Below are 18,378 nucleotides of genomic sequence, written 5' to 3' on the forward strand. Positions count from 1 at the left end.
TGGGTGGGGAGGCAGGTCCTCTGTTTGGGCTGCTGCTGCGGGTGCTGCTGCTGGTCCTTGAGACTGGGGCCCCATCTCCCAAGGTGGTGTGACCCAGAGGGGCCTTCGCGCCTGGTGCCCTGAGCCTTACCACTGCAGTTCCTGTTGCCCGCCCAAGACGACTAGATCCAGACTGTTCCAGCCCCAGCCGGTCCAGGAGCCAAGTTCATCTTGCCCCTTGCTCTTCTGACCCGTTCCTCCCTGGAGGTATTTTTTCTCTCATGAAGCTCAAATTAGCAGACCGAATGAGCAGACCTCCTCACCCTGCGTGTGGGCCTCAGAGACTTTTCCAGGACAAGCAGCATCTGCCTTAGGAAAAGAAGGTGCCCCAGTTCATGTGGGACCTGCCCCTGGCTGGGAAGGCTGCTGCTTCACAGAGTTTTTGTGAAAATGAGGGATTGAGGAAGTGAAGAACGCGGCACAAAGCTTAGGGCACTTAGTGTGAAGGAACATCTGGTTTTCCAGGGACGGTGGGGGACTCTTAGAATGAGGGACAGTTAGGGCTCAGAACAGGCAAGCCCAGAGCAACTGGTCACCTTAGCAACATGCCGTGGGTGTTGTCATTATCTCTGTGGTGGGTTGGTTGTGATTCTGACATAACAATTACTCGGTTTCATAACTTGCAGCTGCGTTAAACATCCTACCCCCCCCCCCACCATACCTGTCTTTGACTTTTAGTGGAGTCATACTCTTTGTTTTATTTTTATTTTTATTTGTTTTAAATAGATTTTCAAAGATTTTACAGTTTAGTGCCTTTATTTTATTTTTTTAAGATTTTATTTATTTGACAGAGATCACAAGTAGGCAGAGAGGCAGGCAGGTGGGGTTGGGGGAAGCAGGCTCTCTGCTGAGCAGAGAGCCCATCTCGGGGTTCAATCCCAGGATCCCCGGGATCATGACCTGAGCCAAAGGCAGAGGCTTTAACCCACTGAGCCACCCAGGGGCCCCCATACTCTTTGTTTTAAAACATACATTTAAAACACAATTACACCAAGGATGTCACTTAAAGAGACAGCTGATGCTTCACAACATAATAATGCTGTGTTCCTTGGGACTAATGTCTTGACCTCTTCATCTCACTTTGTCTATGCTCACCATAATTCCACACACATTTTTTATTAGAAAAGAGACGATACAAAAGGGTAAGTTAATGCTTAGAGAGTACTCGTTTAATCTGTAGAGCAGCTCTCTGTAGCCAGCATTATTATTACTCTTTTAGAGATATGGAAACTGAGGTTCAGAGAAGTTAAGTAACTATCCAAGGTTACACAGCTGGTGAAATTGGAGCTAGGATTCCAATTCAGGTTTCTTTTTTTCTAAAGATTTTATTTATTTATTTGACAGACAGAGATCTCAAGTAGGCAGAGAGGCAGGCAGAGAGAGAGGAAGGGAAGCAGGCTTCCTGCTGAGCAGAGAGCCGGATGCGGGGCTAGATCCTAGGACCCTGGGATCATGACCTGAGCCGAAGGCAGAGGCTTCAACCCACTGAGCCACCCAGGCACCCCCCAGTTCAGGTTTCTGACTCTGATGCTGTCCTTCCCTTGCTTTCTAACCCTCATGTACGTATTACATTCTTATTTTACAGAGGACTGCTGTTAAGCACTTGCACCCGGATCCAAGTGGATCTTCTCTATAAGGCTGTGATTTGGAACAATTTATTTATTTTCTCTAAATCTCAGTTTCCTCATTTATAAAATAATGATCATAGTACTGACATTGTGGTATTATTATAGGGATTAAAACTAGTATTTATAATGTGGATATATAGTGGATAATGAATATTGTCTTGTTGTTGTTATTGTTGTAGTTATTATTATTATTATTATACCGAGCTCTTACTTATGTCCCAGAAAATCTACTTTTGTGGTCCTTCATCAGCTCATTCCAGAGGTTCAAGTTCTCCAGACTCTTAGGAAGGGTACCATGTGAATAATTAGAAAGGCTCATGCTGTTTTCGCTAATTCTTTCTACCAAGCAGTGTGGTTTGTGACAAGTCTGTTATTGACAGAACACTCCAGATGATGTCTGTATCCGCTGCTAGCTGATATGCCAAATAAAATCCTCATGAGTTCCTGTAATAGACAGCTCTGGGCCTAAGACCGTTCCAGATGGACAGCTAGTGAAACACCCCCACTGTTTATTTCCTACTTTTTGAACACTTTCAATCTAATTTTAGCTCATAATAAAAATTTTTCTTCTAGTGACTTATTTTGATAACTTCCTAGTGAGAATTTTGGAAAACAGGTTTTTTTCATATAACGGATTCCAAGAAACATAGGTCAATCATCTACAAAATTTCTCTGAAATGTTTGTGGTAGGTCAAATGGAAAATAGCCTTTTTAAAGAAAGCCCTTATTTGATCACAGCTTTGCATTTCACTCACCTTAAACTACATGATCTTTTCCCGGAAAGGGGAGAGGCCTTTTGTTCCTCACATGAAATGAAGTTCCATTTAAAATACACATATGCTGGGCGCCTGGGTGGCTTAGTTGGTTAAGCTTCTGCCTTTGACTCAAGTCATGATCTCAGGGTCCTGGGATCAAGCTCTGCATCGGACTCTCTGCTCAGCGGGGAGCCTGCTCTGTCCCCGCCCTGCTGCTCTGCCTAACTGTGATCCCTCTCTCTCTCTGTCAAATAAATACATAAAATCATAAAAAACAAAAACAAAAACAAAACCACACACGTGTGTTGGAGGCCTGCCGTGCACTACCAGCTGTTGTAGCGTCGGGGAGGGGAGGGGAACCCAAAGATGCACCTTGCTGCCTGGTAAGGACTGTGGATCCCACTGGAGTGATGAGAGCTCGTTAGATTCTCGCATGTTTTAGCAGATATGTGAAATGCCTGCATTTGATTCAAATGGCCTTTTTTAAAGTTCATTGCAGGTTCTTGCTATTTCATAGGCAAATTACAGTTCAAGCTTATAGTCCCAATCTTATGCAAATTACATTCATTTCTCATATTAATTGATGAAGTTGATCTCCTTAGATCTCTTAGAATATGTTACTGCAGTGACAGCTTTTGTACCTGGCTCTTAAATTAGTTTTGTAGGCATTTGGCATAGGAAACATCTCTTACCAAACACACAGATGGTCTTTCCATTGGTTGACTGAAATTACATTTTAAGGTAATACGTATTTAAATCACTAGGTTTTGGCATATTTACTTAGAAGCATAACTTATCATTTTATAGATGAGTCTTATGTGCTGGCAAATTGACTCAGAATGCAAAAGGAACAGCCAAAAATGAGCGTTAATGTATAGTTCCTTTTTTCATTTTTTTTCCCCATTTTCCATTTGTCACTTTTGATCTTCTCTTAGGAAAACTGTCCTGTTTATATGGCAGCATGGAGATTATTGAATATCTCTACTCTCAAAATTACATTTTTCATGGTATACGGAAGTCAAGATTTTTTAGGAAGAAAGAAATCATGCCTTTGTGCTATAATTTTTCTACCTTGCTTGACCAAATTCATCATTATTTTGATGTTTATGTCTGTTGGAAATAACCTTTTCTTCTGTCTTCAGGCTGTAGAGAGAGAGATCTGTGGGAATGTCCATCCAATAAGCAATGTTTGAAGCATACAGTCATCTGTGATGGGTTCCCCGACTGTCCTGATGGCATGGATGAGAAGAACTGTTGTAAGTGCCTATTGCTTTGGTCAACACAACTTTGTTTATGTTAAACACTGATTAATGCTCATTTTGAGTATAAACTAGAAATTTGGAAATAAGTATCAGATCTTTTTGATAAGTATCAGATCTTTTGATTAAAACTCCACTTACAGAAACACATGCAGGACATAATCAAGCTATATAAATTATATTCACTGTGATACTATTCCAGTGTTATTTATCACATGGAGGAATTAAAACACTCCAAATGTCCAAAAAGAGGGGACATAAAATACAACCATAAGATGAAATAATATGCAGATGTTAAAAATCAGTTTAAAAGAATAATTCCTCGGGACGCCTGGGTGGCTCAGTTGGTTAAGCAACTGCCTTCGGCTCAGGTCACAATCCCAGAATCCTGGAATCGAGTCCCGCCACATCGGGCTCCCAGCTCCATGAGGAGTCTGCTTCTCCCTCTGACCTTCTCCCCTGTCATTCTCTCTCTCACTCTCTATCAAATAAATAAATAAAATCTTAAAAAAAAAAAAACTTTAAAAAGAATTAAAAAATAAAAATAAAAGAATAATTCCTCCTGGGTTCATAACATGTCATTAGTTGAATGAAACAAAATATAAAGTATTATGTGCACTATTGTCCCAAGTTTTTAAAGTACTCATGTCTGGAATATCACATAAGGATTCACTCAGATTGGCCAACTTTGAGAAAGTTTCCAGCTAGCATTAGGGGTCTTTGTATGGATTAGAAAATATACCATCTCTGCAATCTGTTTGCATGGAGCACTGGGTGTGGTGCAAAAACAATGAATACTGTTACTCTGAAAAGAAATAAATAATTTAAAAAAAAGAAAAAAGGGAAAGAAAAGAAACTGGCTCCCGCAGTTGTGGGGGCTGTCAAGTTGGAAGTCTGTAGGGCAGGCCAGTAGGCTGTATATTCAGGTAAGAGATGATGTTGCAATCTTGAGTCTGAGATCTGTAGGGCAAGCCAGTGGGCTGGAGACTTGGACAGGATTTCACTGTTACAATCTTGAGACAAAATTCCTTCTTTGGACAATCTCAGTTTTTGCTTTATTCTGGAGGGTAACCTGTTTTATTTAAAGTCAATCAACTGTAATAAAAAAAATACTAATCTTTTGTGCTGATAAAAAGAAAAAATATATATACCATCTAAATGGCCAGATGGAAAAAGAAGCACCCCTTTGGGAGAACCAATTAGAAAAAAGATGCTGTTTCCTTCAGGTTGTCCCTGTCCCAGGCTAGGATGCATGATCTGGGCAGCAGGGTTTGGGTGGGAACCGTCTTGGAAAGCACTACCCATGAAATGGTAGGCCAAAACTCTGATCTTGGGTCCCATGTTTACTGTTGGACTAATAACTTTACCCTGGCAAAAGTAATTCTAGTTAGAAAATGTCATGTCCCACTGACACTAATCTGGGTCTTCTGGGGCTGTGGGGACCTGAACAAAATCAGCTTCCCTCAAAAAAGGAGAAAGAAAGGATATTAGGTGGGCTGTTAAAGGTGTCACTGTGATTTGTTTCTTTTTCTTTTTCTTTCTTTCTTTTTTTTTTTTTTTTAAAGATTTATATATTAGAGAAATAGAACAATCAGGAAAGGGGCAGACGGAGAAGGGACAGGAAGAGAATCCGAAGCAGACTTCCTGTTGAGCGCGGAGCCAGACACGGGCTTGATCTCATGACCCCTAGATTGTGACCTGAGCCAAAAATCAAGAGTTGGATGCTTAACCAGCTGAGCCACCCAGGCGCTCCGACAGTAGAGATTTTTAAACAATAAACATTATCCATGCGTGTGGACAGAGCTCGCTTCCATCCTGTGGTCACTTCATTCTGCTCAGCCCAGGGCTTGGCTTATGCCACTTCAGACTTTTAACCCTCGTTTCTCAAGTCCTGGAACTTCTGGGGCTCTGGGTCCCACTTTTTCAGTCCTAGTGTTACAAGAAGTAGATGACTCAGTCACTTGAGATGGTAGCCTTGTTTAAGGGCTTGCTATTGGTAGGGACTGGCACCCGTGGTATGAGTTTTTACCAATTCTGTTATTCTGTCTTGATACCTGTTTGGAGGCCCCGGGAGCGCAGCTTTCCTTCCTTCCACGCTCCTGCGGACAGAAGATAACGTGCATGTTAGCGAGAATCACACCCGTTTCTGAAATGTTTCCGTCCTCTCGCTTCTTGTTCCCGGTGCCAGCGTTTTGCCAGGACGATGAACTCGAATGCGCAAACCATGAGTGCGTGTCCCGTGAGCGCTGGTGTGACGGGGCAGCCGACTGCGTGGACAGTTCTGACGAGTGGGACTGTGGTGAGCTGCGTGTGTCCGCCATCGGCCACACACTCTAACACCCTTCAGCCATTTAAGCTTAATAAATCCTAAATGACTTCACAGAGTTTATTAACCAATTTCACCTGTTTTGTTTAACTATGATAAAAGCTGGCAGCAATGGTTCATATATGTTGTCTCCAACTCACAGAACATTTCTCCCTAAGTTATCTTGCTGTTTGAACTGTTTATGTGGCAGATGTTTTCACATCTGGGTTCAAATTGTTCTGACTGTATAACTACTAGAACAATTTTTAAACTCTTTGCTATCACCCAGCTTCAACGATGACTAATATTCTGTCATTCCTGTATCATCGACACCTCCTGAATAGGATATTAAAGTGGGTCTTCCATCTTCCTTGTAGTCTTGCTCCAGATCCAAATGAAATGAGTCTAGTTCCTCACAGGGACAGGACTTAAAGACATCTCCTACCCGTACCTCCCGTGTTACAATTTGTAACCTTGAGCTTGATTAGTTCTATTGTCCTGCACTCATCTCTCTCTCCCTTCACTGGGCTCTTCGTTCAGTCCTTTGCCTCATCTGGCCCCAGCACGATCATCATTTGTGGTCTGATGAATTGCACAGTGTTTCTCAAGTTACCTGTGGTGTGTTAAGTAGAGAGGAAGCCCTTTTATAAAATGGGAATTAGCACGTATCCCAGATGAATCCTAACTTACCATTGATTTCATACCCTTGCCTTCTCACATGCTTTCTTGAACGGAAATGATATGAATGAAGGTACCACCAGCTCTTTATAATTATGCAAATCATTGGGTGAACTTCATGGGATCGGGCCCCACCTCTGGTTGTCTTCTAACTCCTAAAGGAAAGTTAAAGACTGTCCATCTCTTTCACTAGAGCTAGTGGCTCTTTGAGGGCAGAGAACGTTTCTGATTCATTTTTTCAGTTTTCCACCACCTTTGCAGAGGGCAAGCACTCACCAAATGGTTCTTAATTAAAATAAATAAGAACAAATGTATGCAAGTGAAGCGAAAACATGTAGAGTTCGCATTTGGTTTCCTGAGAAGAAATGCTTTCTAATTAGGGTCTTCCTTTTTTTTTTTCTTTTTTGTTCTCCTCAGTGACCCTCTCCAAAAACGTGAGCTCCTCTTCGTTCCTGATGGCTCACAGATCTGCCATAGACCACCACGTCTGCGCGGACGGCTGGCAGGAGATGTTAAGTCGGCTGGCCTGCAAGCAGATGGGTTTAGGGTAAGGTCAGTAGTTTGTAGCACTGATGAATTTCTCAGGGGACTTTGCGGAACGTGCAATAATATCTTCCATATGAATGCAGAGTGAGTGAGTGCTCTCAGATAGAGCCCTCCGAAGCATGGGAAATGAACCAGGTGAGAGGACCGCATTTAATTACAGGCACCTGCTCTGGAGAGATTGGGGTGAAAACCGGCTTTGGTAAAGCCTCCCACTACAAGTAAATGAAGTAATTGTATTTTAAGTACTTCTGAAAGGAATTTGTAAAAGCACGAAGATGGTCTCTTCCGAGGAACTTGGATGAGAAAATCTTGAGATTTTTCTCCCAAGAGCTTATTGAAAGTTTCTTTTTAAGCAACACACATTTTTTAATATGTTGAGAAATAGAACTTAAAGAAGATGGTATTTGAGTTTACCCTAAGTAATTCAGGAAGTGTAAATCAGGAAATAGTTGACTATTTTTGCTCCTTAGCAGAATGAAAAGACACTTGCTCTGGCTTTGATACAAACAGACTGAGACCCATACTTTGAAAGTTGGATAACTTGCTATTTTGTGGGATTTTCTTTTTCAGTTCTATTGGGGATGGAAAGCAATAATTGAGGTCTTAGATGTATATGTGGGTGTGTATGTTCATTCACATATTTTTTCTTTTCAACTACTGATGTGTGTGAGAGTTGGGGGGAAATGTGGAAATGATAGAAATAAAAGATAAAGGAATTTTATAAAATTCTAGAATAAACAAAACTGAGTAAATGTCATTTCCCAGGATTCCACTGAACAAACTTGAAACAATTTTACAATAATGAGTGATCCAGTTTTGGGATAGCAACTAGCAGCACATTTGTTTTCCCAGTTTGAAAAATGACCTAAATCCCAGTATCTTTGGCCCATTTTTCCCATGTAAAGTCCTACATCTTTGGAAAGTTGAGTAGCTGATGCTAATTTGTAAGTAAAGAGCTTTAAACTTGGCCAGAGTGGAAAAATGATATTTACCAAGATCCATTAAATTATACTTCATTTTCACAGCCTCCTTATGGTGTCTAAATGAGATGGGATGTGATTATGATTACAGATAAACGAAAAACCTTTTGAATGAGATTGATTTAACTCTCACCAAGACACAGGTTCTTTCTTATTTTGAAAACTTCATTACTCATAATGATTGACAGTTCTACTGAGAGTTTTGAGGGAGAGTTGCAACCACAAAGATTTTGCCAGCAGAAAAATTCTTTTGACAAGCCACTCTGTTCTATTGCAAATAGAAGGGATCTTATTTTAAATGTTCTCCTTGATATTTCTTCTACTTTTTTGCATATTGGATTTACATTTTTTATTGTGATAAAGTACGCATAACAGAAAAACTCAGCATCTTAACCATTTTGAAGTGCAAATTCCATGGCATTTAGTATACTCACAAAGCTGTGCAACCATCTCCATCATCTGGCTTCTTTGACTTAGCATAATGTTTTTGTTGTAACTGTGGATGAGCACGTTGGTCCTGTTCATGGCCGAATAATATTCCATTGCATGGCTACACCACGTTTTAAAATCTGTTCATCCGATGTTGGACATTTTGGTGGTTTCCAGCTTTGGCTATTGTATGCGTATTGAATTTTTTTTTTTTTAATTCTTACTCTATTTGTTCCATTTGTTGTTATTTCAATATTTAGACATTTAAAATCTAAAAGGATATTTAGATTTTTTTAAAGATAACTTTATTTTACTAAGACTAGGAAAGAGTAGGAAAATCTGAGAGAGCAGTGTAGCTGGAAAACCAGAACCACTGTTTGACTGAGTTAATGTGAAAGTAGTCTTCCAAGGAAATGAGTAGGAAGCGTAATCTTAGTATTTTTGTACTTTTTGATTGCCCTCAAGTTTACTCTTCAGTTTACTTGGGTGGGTCATGAATGGAGAGAAATCTGGAGAGCCAGGCTGGGGCAGGAACCAAGATAATGAGCAAGATCAGGCCATTAATTTCTGCAGTAGAAATCTGCTGTAACCACTGTCCCTGGAGATCAGCTGCTGTGCTGCAAATTCACAGATTTTGCCACTGATGCCTCAAACTCTAAGTAACCCTGTACTTTGAATCAGATTCAGTGTCCCTACCGAAGAGCCTGTGGGGCCATGACTTGTCATTGACCGACACTCCAGCTGCCAGAGAGAGGGTTGAAGGGAATAGCTTCTGGAGTGGGGTGCCTGCCTTTGTGCCTTCAAACATACTCCACATCAGAAACCTGAGTCTATTTATTTATTTTTTTAAGATTTTATTTATTTATTTGACAGACAGAGGTCACAAGTAGGCAGAGAGGCAGGCAGAGATAAAGGAGGAAGCAGGCTCCCTGCTGAGCAGAGAGCCCGATGTGGGGCTCGATCCCAGGACCCTGGGATCATGACCTGAGCTGAAGGCAGAGGCTTTAACCCACTGAGCCACCCAGGTGCCCCAGAAACTTGAAGTTTAAAACACAACCCCAACTAATTCTATTTAGTATCTCTTTCCTATGGTTTTTTTTAAGTATCTGCTGATGGGTCTTGACCTGGAGTAGGCATTGTATGAAGGAGGCAAAGGTAAATAACATCATCCAAGACCTTATAATGTAGCGGGGATGATAGATGAGGAAACAACCTAGAACCTAAAGTTGGGAAAAACTCCCAGACTTTTTGTCATCCGAGAATGTTTCATGTAGGACATAGCACATGACTTACTGCTTAAAAGTACATAAGCATAATAATCAGCTCTAATATTATCTTGATAGTATAATATACATTTATTGGGTCATTCATTTATTAATTCAGTGAACATTCATAGAGAAAAGCATTGTAGTGTATTGTCCCAAACTAATATACTTTAAATCAAATGGGGGGAGGGTCCCTTTTGGAGCTAATTCATCAAAAATCAAGGTCTACACCAAATGACGTGTGTTGCAGGGCTTCTATTGAAATGCTTTCCTGATAAGGGCAGTCAAGGGAACAGCTGCACTTGGAGTTGTTCAAACCCGCATTATGCCTTCCATGTCTAACGGCGCAAATGCTCGGCTCTCAACTAAGTGCTTGCCCAAATGAGAAGATTGAGGGTACTTTGCTGAATCTGAAATACTTTTTAACCCACATCTCCAGATATCTTGAGTTCACCCCAGCCTGGAATTATGATAGCTTTTTGATTAGACAAGGATATAAATCAACCCTAAGTTCTCCTGACAGTATATTGACTTTGCTACCTACACATCCAGTATTAAAAACATATGGACGTTTATTTAATCAACAAAACAAATCAGAATTTAGACTGCCCTCTAATACTTGCCAAATCCTCAGTTGAGACATCTGGTATTTGAGGAAGTTAGTCTAAGAGAATGTGATTCTTTATGTCTCTTGGCTTCATGAGCTTTATCTCTATATAAAACCAGATCATCTGGAAATAGGCTATTCTATTTTGGCAAAAATTCCTTTATGGGGTCAGTTGCAACATGATTTTATTCCTTAATCTTTTAGAGTTGATCAATAGAAGCAGCATCTTCCAAAGAATGTTTCTTTGTCTTGGGCAAAACCACAAAGATAGCCTCAATTATGTTACCTAGGAGTCCCTGATGTAAGGATTTATATTGGACTTTTTTTCCCCTAAAGTATACTCCCAGGAAAAAGCTTCTAACTTCAGATTCCATTTGTCATGTAGGGACAGTTTACTTATTGATGGACTTACATGAAGCTCAAAGACAGACTAATCCTCTGTACTCATAAATCTAGCTCAGATTGCTGGTCCTGTGCATGTAAATCATAGAAAAGAAGCTCAAAATCTTACGGTCTTTTTTTTTTTTTAATTGCGATGTAATTCACATACCATAAAATACACTCTTTAAAGTATACAATTCCATTGTTATATATTCACAATATTGTGCAGTCATCACCACTGTATAATTCCTAAACATTTTCAATTTGGAAAAGAAACCCCATGCCTCATCATAATCCCTCCCCATTTCTCCTCCCTAAACCCCTGACAAACACTCATCTACTTTCTGTTTCTACGAACTCGCCCATAATGCACACTTCATAAAAATATAATCATATACCCTTTTTGTCTGGTTTATTTCACTTAGCATAATGTTTTCAAGGTTCATCCGTGTTTTAGATTATTTGTTTATTTACTTACTTGACAGAGAGAGAGAGAGAGATCACAAGTAGGCAGAAAGAGGGGGGAAAGCAGGCGCCCCACTGAGCAGAGAGCCTGATGCGGGGCTCGATCCCAGGACCCTGAGATCATGGCCTGAGCTGAAGGCAGAGGCTTAACCCACTGAGCCACACAGGCATCCCCATGTTTTAGTATATATCAATGCTTCATTATTGTTTATGGCTGAATAATATTCCATTGTATAGGTATATCCACACTGATTATCCGTTTTTCAATTGATGAATAGTTGAGTTGTTGCCATTTTTTGGCTTTTATGAAAATGTTGTTAAAAACATCCATGTACAAGTTTTTGTGTGAACTTGTCTTCAGTTTCTCTTGTGTATATACTGAAGGCAAGGGTAGGAGCAAGAATACTAGTTAGAAGGCCATCAAACTAGGTGAGATATTTTGGTGACTCAATCAGAATGGTAGCAGAGAACATAGTGATAAGTGGTTTGATCCTGAATATATTTTAGAAGTAGATCCAATAGGACTTCCTGGCAGATTGGATGTTAATTGGGAATTGAGAAGAAACAAGAAAGAGGCATCAAGAGTGAGTGAAAGGTTTTTTGATTGAGCAAGTGGGAAGATGGTATTGTCTAAACTGAGATGCGGAATACTGTAGATGAAGCAGGTGTGGGGAGAAAGATCAGTTCTGTTTTGGACATGTTAATTTGGGGATGTCTATTAGACATCGAAGTAGATATGCTTATAAGGCTTAAGTCCAGATTTTATTAGTGAGGTTGAGCTGGAGCTATATATTTGAAAGTCACCTGGATACAGATGATACAGACTTATGGGACTGGTGACATACCCAAGAGTTTATGTCTAAATCAAATTTAGACAGAGAATATAAGAAGACTAAGGGCTGGGGGCGCTGGGTGGCTCAGTGGGTTAAAGCCTCTGCTTTCAGCTCAGGTCATAATCCCAGGGTCCTGGGATCGAGCCCCACATCAGGTTCTCTGCTCGGCGGGAAGCCTGCTTCCTCCCCCCCCCCCCTGTCTACTTGTGATCTCTGTCAAATAAGTAAACAAAATCTTTTTTAAAAAATTAAAAAAGAAGACTAAGGGCTGAGCCCTAACAAGTGGGAGAAGAGAAGTAGTAAAACCAAAGGAGATGAGAGAGGATAACCCACAGGGTAGGAGGATGTGATATCCTGGAAACCAAGGGATGAAAGTGTATCAAGGCAAGACAGTGGTCAATATGTATCAAAAATTGCTGAGAATTCAAGTAAAATGAGGACTGAAAACTGACTGTTGGTTTCAGCAATGTGCATGTCATTGACATTAACAGTTTAAGTAGAGTGAGTGGGGCAAAAGCATAAGAGATAGTGAAAGGAAAGAAATAAAAGATAGTATAGAACTTTTTGAAGGGATTTTGTTGCAAAGAGATGTGAGCAGTGGTTGGGGAAAGTGGGGTTCAAGATGTTTGGTAGCTCCATTTCCCTGGAAGCACTCAGTTTCCCATGGATAAATTATTAATAGAGACCTGCCATCATAGGAATATCATGTTCAGTTACTATTGAATGTTTTTGTTTCTCCAGATTCATTTGTTAATTCCTAATCTCAAGTGTGAGGGTATGAGGAGATGGGGCCTTTGGGAAGTGATTAGGTCATGAGTGTGGAGCTCTCATGAATGGAATTTGTGTTCTTATAAAAGAGATCCAGAGAGCTCCCTCACCCCTCCTACCATGTGATGACACAGCAAGAACGTGCACATCTATAAACGAAGAAGTGGCCTTTTACCAGACACCAAATCTGCCAGGACCTTGATCTTGGATTTCTCAACCTCCAGAACTGTGGGAAAAAAATTTCTGTTGGCTGTGAACTACCCAGCCTTCTCAGAAGCATGAACAGATTAAGGCAAAAGTAGATCTACTTTACGTCAAAAGTCTTCTTTCATTCCACCTATTTATTTTTATTTTTATTTTATTTTATTTTTTTAATTAAATTTATTTATTTTCAGCATAACAGTATTCATTATTTTTTCACCACACCCAGTGCTCCATGCAAACCGTGCCCTCTCTAATACCCACCACCTGGTACCCCAACCTCCCACACCCCCCCACCACTTCAAACCCTTCGGATTGTTTTTCAGAGTCCATAGTCTCTCATGATTCACCTCCCCTTCCAATTTACCCAAACTCCCTTCTCCTCTCTAACCCCCCATGTCCTCCATGCTGTTTGTTATGCTCCACAAATAAGTGAAACCATGTGATGATTGACTCTCTCTGCTTGACTTATTTCACTCAGCATAATCTCTTCCAGTCCCGTCCATGTTGCTACAAAAGTTGGGTATTCGTCCTTTCTGATGGAGGCATAATACTCCATAGTGTATATGGATCACATCATCCTTATCCATTCGTCTGTTGAAGGGCATCTTGGTTCTTTCAATAGTTTGGTGACCGTGGCCATTGCTGCTATAAACATTGGGGTACAGATGGCCCTTCTTTTCACGACATCTGTATCTTTGGGGTAAATACCCAGGAGTGCAATTGCAGGGTCATAGGGAAGCTCTATTTTTAATTTCTTGAGGAATCTCCACACTGTTCTCCAAAGAGGCTACACCAGCCTGATGTGGAGAAAGGGGAACCCTCTTACACTGTTGGTGAGAATGCAGGTTGGTGCATTCCACCTATTTTTTTAAATCAGATAAGTTTAGATGATTGTCCCCAATTAGTGAACTCACCATAAACTAGTTTATCTTTCTTTAACTTCATATATCCCTTTAATAAGCTCCTTCTCTTTCAAGTCTGGCTTGTCCTTCATCCATGTTCCATAGGCACATTCCTTCCTGCTTCTACCTCTTTGTCCATAAATGTCCATAGATTTCCTGTCCAAATCCTTGGGCCTCACTCAGGCCCTAAGACATCTGTGAAGACTTTCTCATCTACATGATGTTTTTTTTAATCTGTGCTTCCTGTGGGACATAAAAATTGGCATTACACAATTTCCCTCTTAATTCTATAATGCCATATATTCTTTTTTATTTTTATTTTTATTTTTTTAATTATTTCCCAGAAAGATTATACAAAGTAGGATTGGCTACTCTTAATTGTGTGCCAGGTTGTTCCGAGTCCTTAATATGTATTAACTCAATTTGTCCACGTTATAATCCTGTAATAGATGTAGTGTTGTTACTTCTATGGATGAGGAAATTGAGGCTCAGATCAAGAAATTTGCAAGGTCACAGAAAAATATGGTGCCAGGATGCAAGTCCAAGCAAAGGCAAAGGGCCTCTTGGATATGATGAGTAGGTCCCCTACGGCACCCAGTTATTCAATAAACATGACCTGATTGATGTGGCCAGCCACCTTCTTACACATAAATCCCTTTTAGTCTTTGTTGTATGTGTGTGTGTGGGGGGGGCAAGTCTTAATACCATACCACCTCATGATCTTACCATTGTGGCATTTTTAAGTAGACAGTAGTGAGGAGGTGTAGCAGTGGGGGAAAAGTCATCATGCAGGCCAACACTTATAGTAATAACGAGGTGCTTGGCATAATCTAAGTAGAAGTTAGCTGAAGCTAATCCAAGGTGTTATTTTTCCTTCACACAGAGGCTTCACAGTTCTTCTAGCAGATGTGTAGTTTGGGCACAGGGAATTAGATCCTACATGTTTCCAAGAAGCTGCTGGTTGAGTGATTGCCTGGGTGAGAACAAAATCACAGAGTCCAGTATGTGGCTGTACAGGTCCCTGGAACATGCTAATCTGGGGCGAGGAAGAAGAATAATTTTCCTGAAAAAGTGCTATATCCTAAAAGAAGTAAAAGTGTTTTTTAAGTTCTTCCATGAGACCACTGGGTATGAAGCTTAAATAAACCAAAGGAAGTCTATCAGTTGTCCTGAAAGCATTTCCATATGATCGCTAATAGCACACTCTGCTGAGAATTTGGATATTTGTTAGCAAGCTGAATCTCAAATTGTGTCACTTGAGTTAATGAATATTTTATGGAATGAAAAGGAAACCTCTCAGTGATGTAGAGAAATTCACCATTTTTAACTAGAATGGAACTATGTGGGATCCTGAATTAATCAGATGGATTTTCTACTCTCTCACATTCCATTTTGTGCTTAAAAAAAAAAAAGTTTATCATTGGAAAATAGATTCATATCCTGATTTTTAAAATCAAAGATGGTTCTCCAGAATGAAGTACTATCAAAACTCAACATTTAGCAAAAAATATTGGGGCTGATTTGAACAAGAAAATTCTAGAGTGGGAAGAATCAATCTCCATAATACCTCTGAGGGCCTTGGATTCCCCAGTCATCATAATGATTGTAGTATTGTCATTGGACGTGAATATGAGTAGTGAGTCCTGGGAAGTTAAGAACACGATTTACAGCTTGAATGATCCATCAGAAATTGACCAACGAGGTTTGTCTTATTTCTGTTAGAAGTCCTTATATGGCAGCTTACTTGTTCTGGAACATAAACCAGAAGACTCCTGGTTCTGACACGTTTTGCATATTGTCTTTCGAATCTACTGAGATTTGGCTTGCTTTTACCTCCAAGGCAGGACTGCTGGTCACTCATCTTATTATCTGCATGACAGACCCACTGGCCTTTTTAGGCCTTTTCTTAGTATTTATACAGTTTGGGCTCAAAATCCAGTTTCTTACTGTGGCCTGTAGAACACTGGCCCCTGCCTCTTCTTTTTCTTAGCATTCCCTGCCTCTCCGCTGAACTTTAGACACACTGACCCATTACTGATGTTCCAACTGCAAACTCATTTCCTGCTCAGGGGCTTTGCCTCGCTCTTCCTTCTGCTTGGAGTGTTGATCTGTAGACTTCCACGGGATCACCTCCATCTCACCATTCCTGCTTCAGCTAGTACATCAACGACTTAAAAAGGTCCTTGGCAACCCTAATTGAGGCAGCTTTCACCCTCACCAAGTCTCTGCTTATTTTGTTTTCTTCAAAACACAGTATCAGGAATTATTTTTAACACGTTTGTAATTTGTTCCTCTTACTAAAATAATAGCTCCTTGAGGAAGGGGCTTCACCTAATACAACACCGTTGCGTTGTCTCCCTTTCCGGTCTACCTTATTAACCCCATAGTCCTCAGTGTTAGCCTTTGCACATCTGTCTGCATCATTTGTTTACGTTCTGCTAGGGTAACGTTCCTTCTGAGATCCAACTCACTTCATAGCAAAAGCTGCTTCAACACTCACTGATTAACCCAATGTTTCTTTTATAAACGTCCAATCTAATGTCTTGTCTTCAGATTTTTACTTAAATTCTAGTTAGTTAATATATCATGTAATATTGTAAAATATGGAAAAAAGATAAGTCAAATGCATACCAATTGTCAAAATTTGAGCCTCTAAGTTCCAGATACCTTTTCATAGGATGATTTACATTATATACATAGTTATAAAATTTAAAGCCACATATATATATATATATATTCTTGATGATATGTAAACTGGCATTAGTCTTTCAAAATATTGATCAAAATTAAGTAAAATAATTTGATCATAATATTTTGATCAAAATTTGATCAAAATTAAATTTTGATTCAGTACTTTTATTTATGGGAAATTATTTTTATTTTTAGGAAATTATTTTTATTTCTATGAAATTATGAATGTAGGCGGAGGTGAATAGTTAGGAGCGTTAACTGCTGCTTTTTTGTTATAATAAGAATTAGAACTAACCTACATGTGCATCAATAGTGGATTGGCTAAGTAAGTATATGTACAGCCATATAATAGTTAACACTCGGGAGCTATAAAAGGAACAGTGCGTGTGCTGGTAATGAAGGGGGACCATGTGGTGTTTAAAGTCTTAGGAATGGTACTCTGGCCTCAGACCACAGGTCATCTACTCACTATGTAAGTAACTCTCTTCTTGCCTCAATTTTTTCATTTCCAAAATAGGGATTAATAATGCCTACTTTCCAGCATTGTTGAGAGGATTAAATAAGGTGAAATGAGTTCGTCTTTCAGTGCAGTTGACAAATGTCAATTATTATTATGGAAAAACTTCCAAGATAAATCACTAAATAAAAAATATATCAATACAATGAGTATAGACTAAAAAAAAGAGTATGTATATGTGAGTTATAGCTAGAGCTTGGGAAGGACACTCTAAATTTACAGTGGTCATTTCTACACATCTGAGATGGGAAGAGTATTTTTTCATCGTATAATTTTGTTTTTTTCCATATATATTACTTTTATAACCTTAAAAATTATTTAAAGAAAAATAAGAAAGAAGGAAATCACACAGTTGCTCAGGTCCTGTATGATGGCAGAAATAGAACCATATGGGTTCACTGATATTTTTTTAATGAGCCATAGAATGGCATGTCTGGTGCTGAAAGATTTATTTTTGTGTGTGAGAAGCATTCTAGGGCTTAAGAGTTTCATGGAAAACTAATTTTTATAATGACATCCCCCTCTTCTTGATGATGGATTGCTTGTATTTTCCACTTGACATAACTAAGAGATTCAGACTAAATCGCCTTTCTTGTTGGAGGTTAATGAATGAAATGCAGAAACATCTCAGGTGCAATGGTCTGTGGAGACCTTTCTCAGGGCCAACTGAAGGTGCCTTGTGGGTTGAAAGACTGAAGTGTCCTTTGCCATGATTTCTATCCACCGTCGTGTAAATCCTACTCTGAGTGTCCTTTGCCATGGTTTTTCTATCCACCATCGTGCAAATCCTACGCTGAGCAGACTTCCTTGTGTGAATCCCTTTTGCCCTATAAATACCCACTTCAGTAATGACTTAATTAAACAACAGATCTATCTTCCTTTGGCTTTTGGCCAAGTGCCTGGATTTAGGAGGCCCTCAAGCTCTTCGACACTAGAAAGGAATTCCCAGGATGCAGGTATCGGGAGGAACACGGTCAGTGGTGTTCGTGACCTCTGTCTGACTTATGATCGCTTTCCTCTCACCTATGTCTCCACACACAAAAATTCTGAGATTGACAGAAAGCCAGACTCTCATTTGGGTCAGGGAAACAGAACTCTTCATTTTGCAGCAGGTTTTGTGAAGTCT

At 39.8% G+C, this 18,378-nt stretch overlaps 1 protein-coding gene across 4 annotated transcripts in view; it reads left to right on the forward strand.

Annotated features, from left to right (window-relative positions):
* The window catches only part of CORIN (corin, serine peptidase), a 246,408-nt gene that overhangs the window by 195,310 nt on the left and 32,720 nt on the right, over window positions 1-18,378 (forward strand). For all 4 annotated transcript variants that reach the window (XM_082728362.1, XM_082728363.1, XM_082728364.1 and 1 more), the window contains 3 exons: window positions 3,565-3,678; window positions 5,870-5,980; window positions 7,082-7,211. In XM_082728362.1, coding sequence (XP_082584488.1) covers window positions 3,565-3,678; window positions 5,870-5,980; window positions 7,082-7,211 — 355 coding nt within the window. The remainder of the gene's footprint in view (window positions 1-3,564; window positions 3,679-5,869; window positions 5,981-7,081; window positions 7,212-18,378) is intronic.

The sequence above is a fragment of the Mustela nivalis genome (assembly GCF_964662115.1).
Source record: "Mustela nivalis genome assembly, chromosome: 4".
Classification (NCBI taxonomy): domain Eukaryota; kingdom Metazoa; phylum Chordata; class Mammalia; order Carnivora; family Mustelidae; genus Mustela; species Mustela nivalis.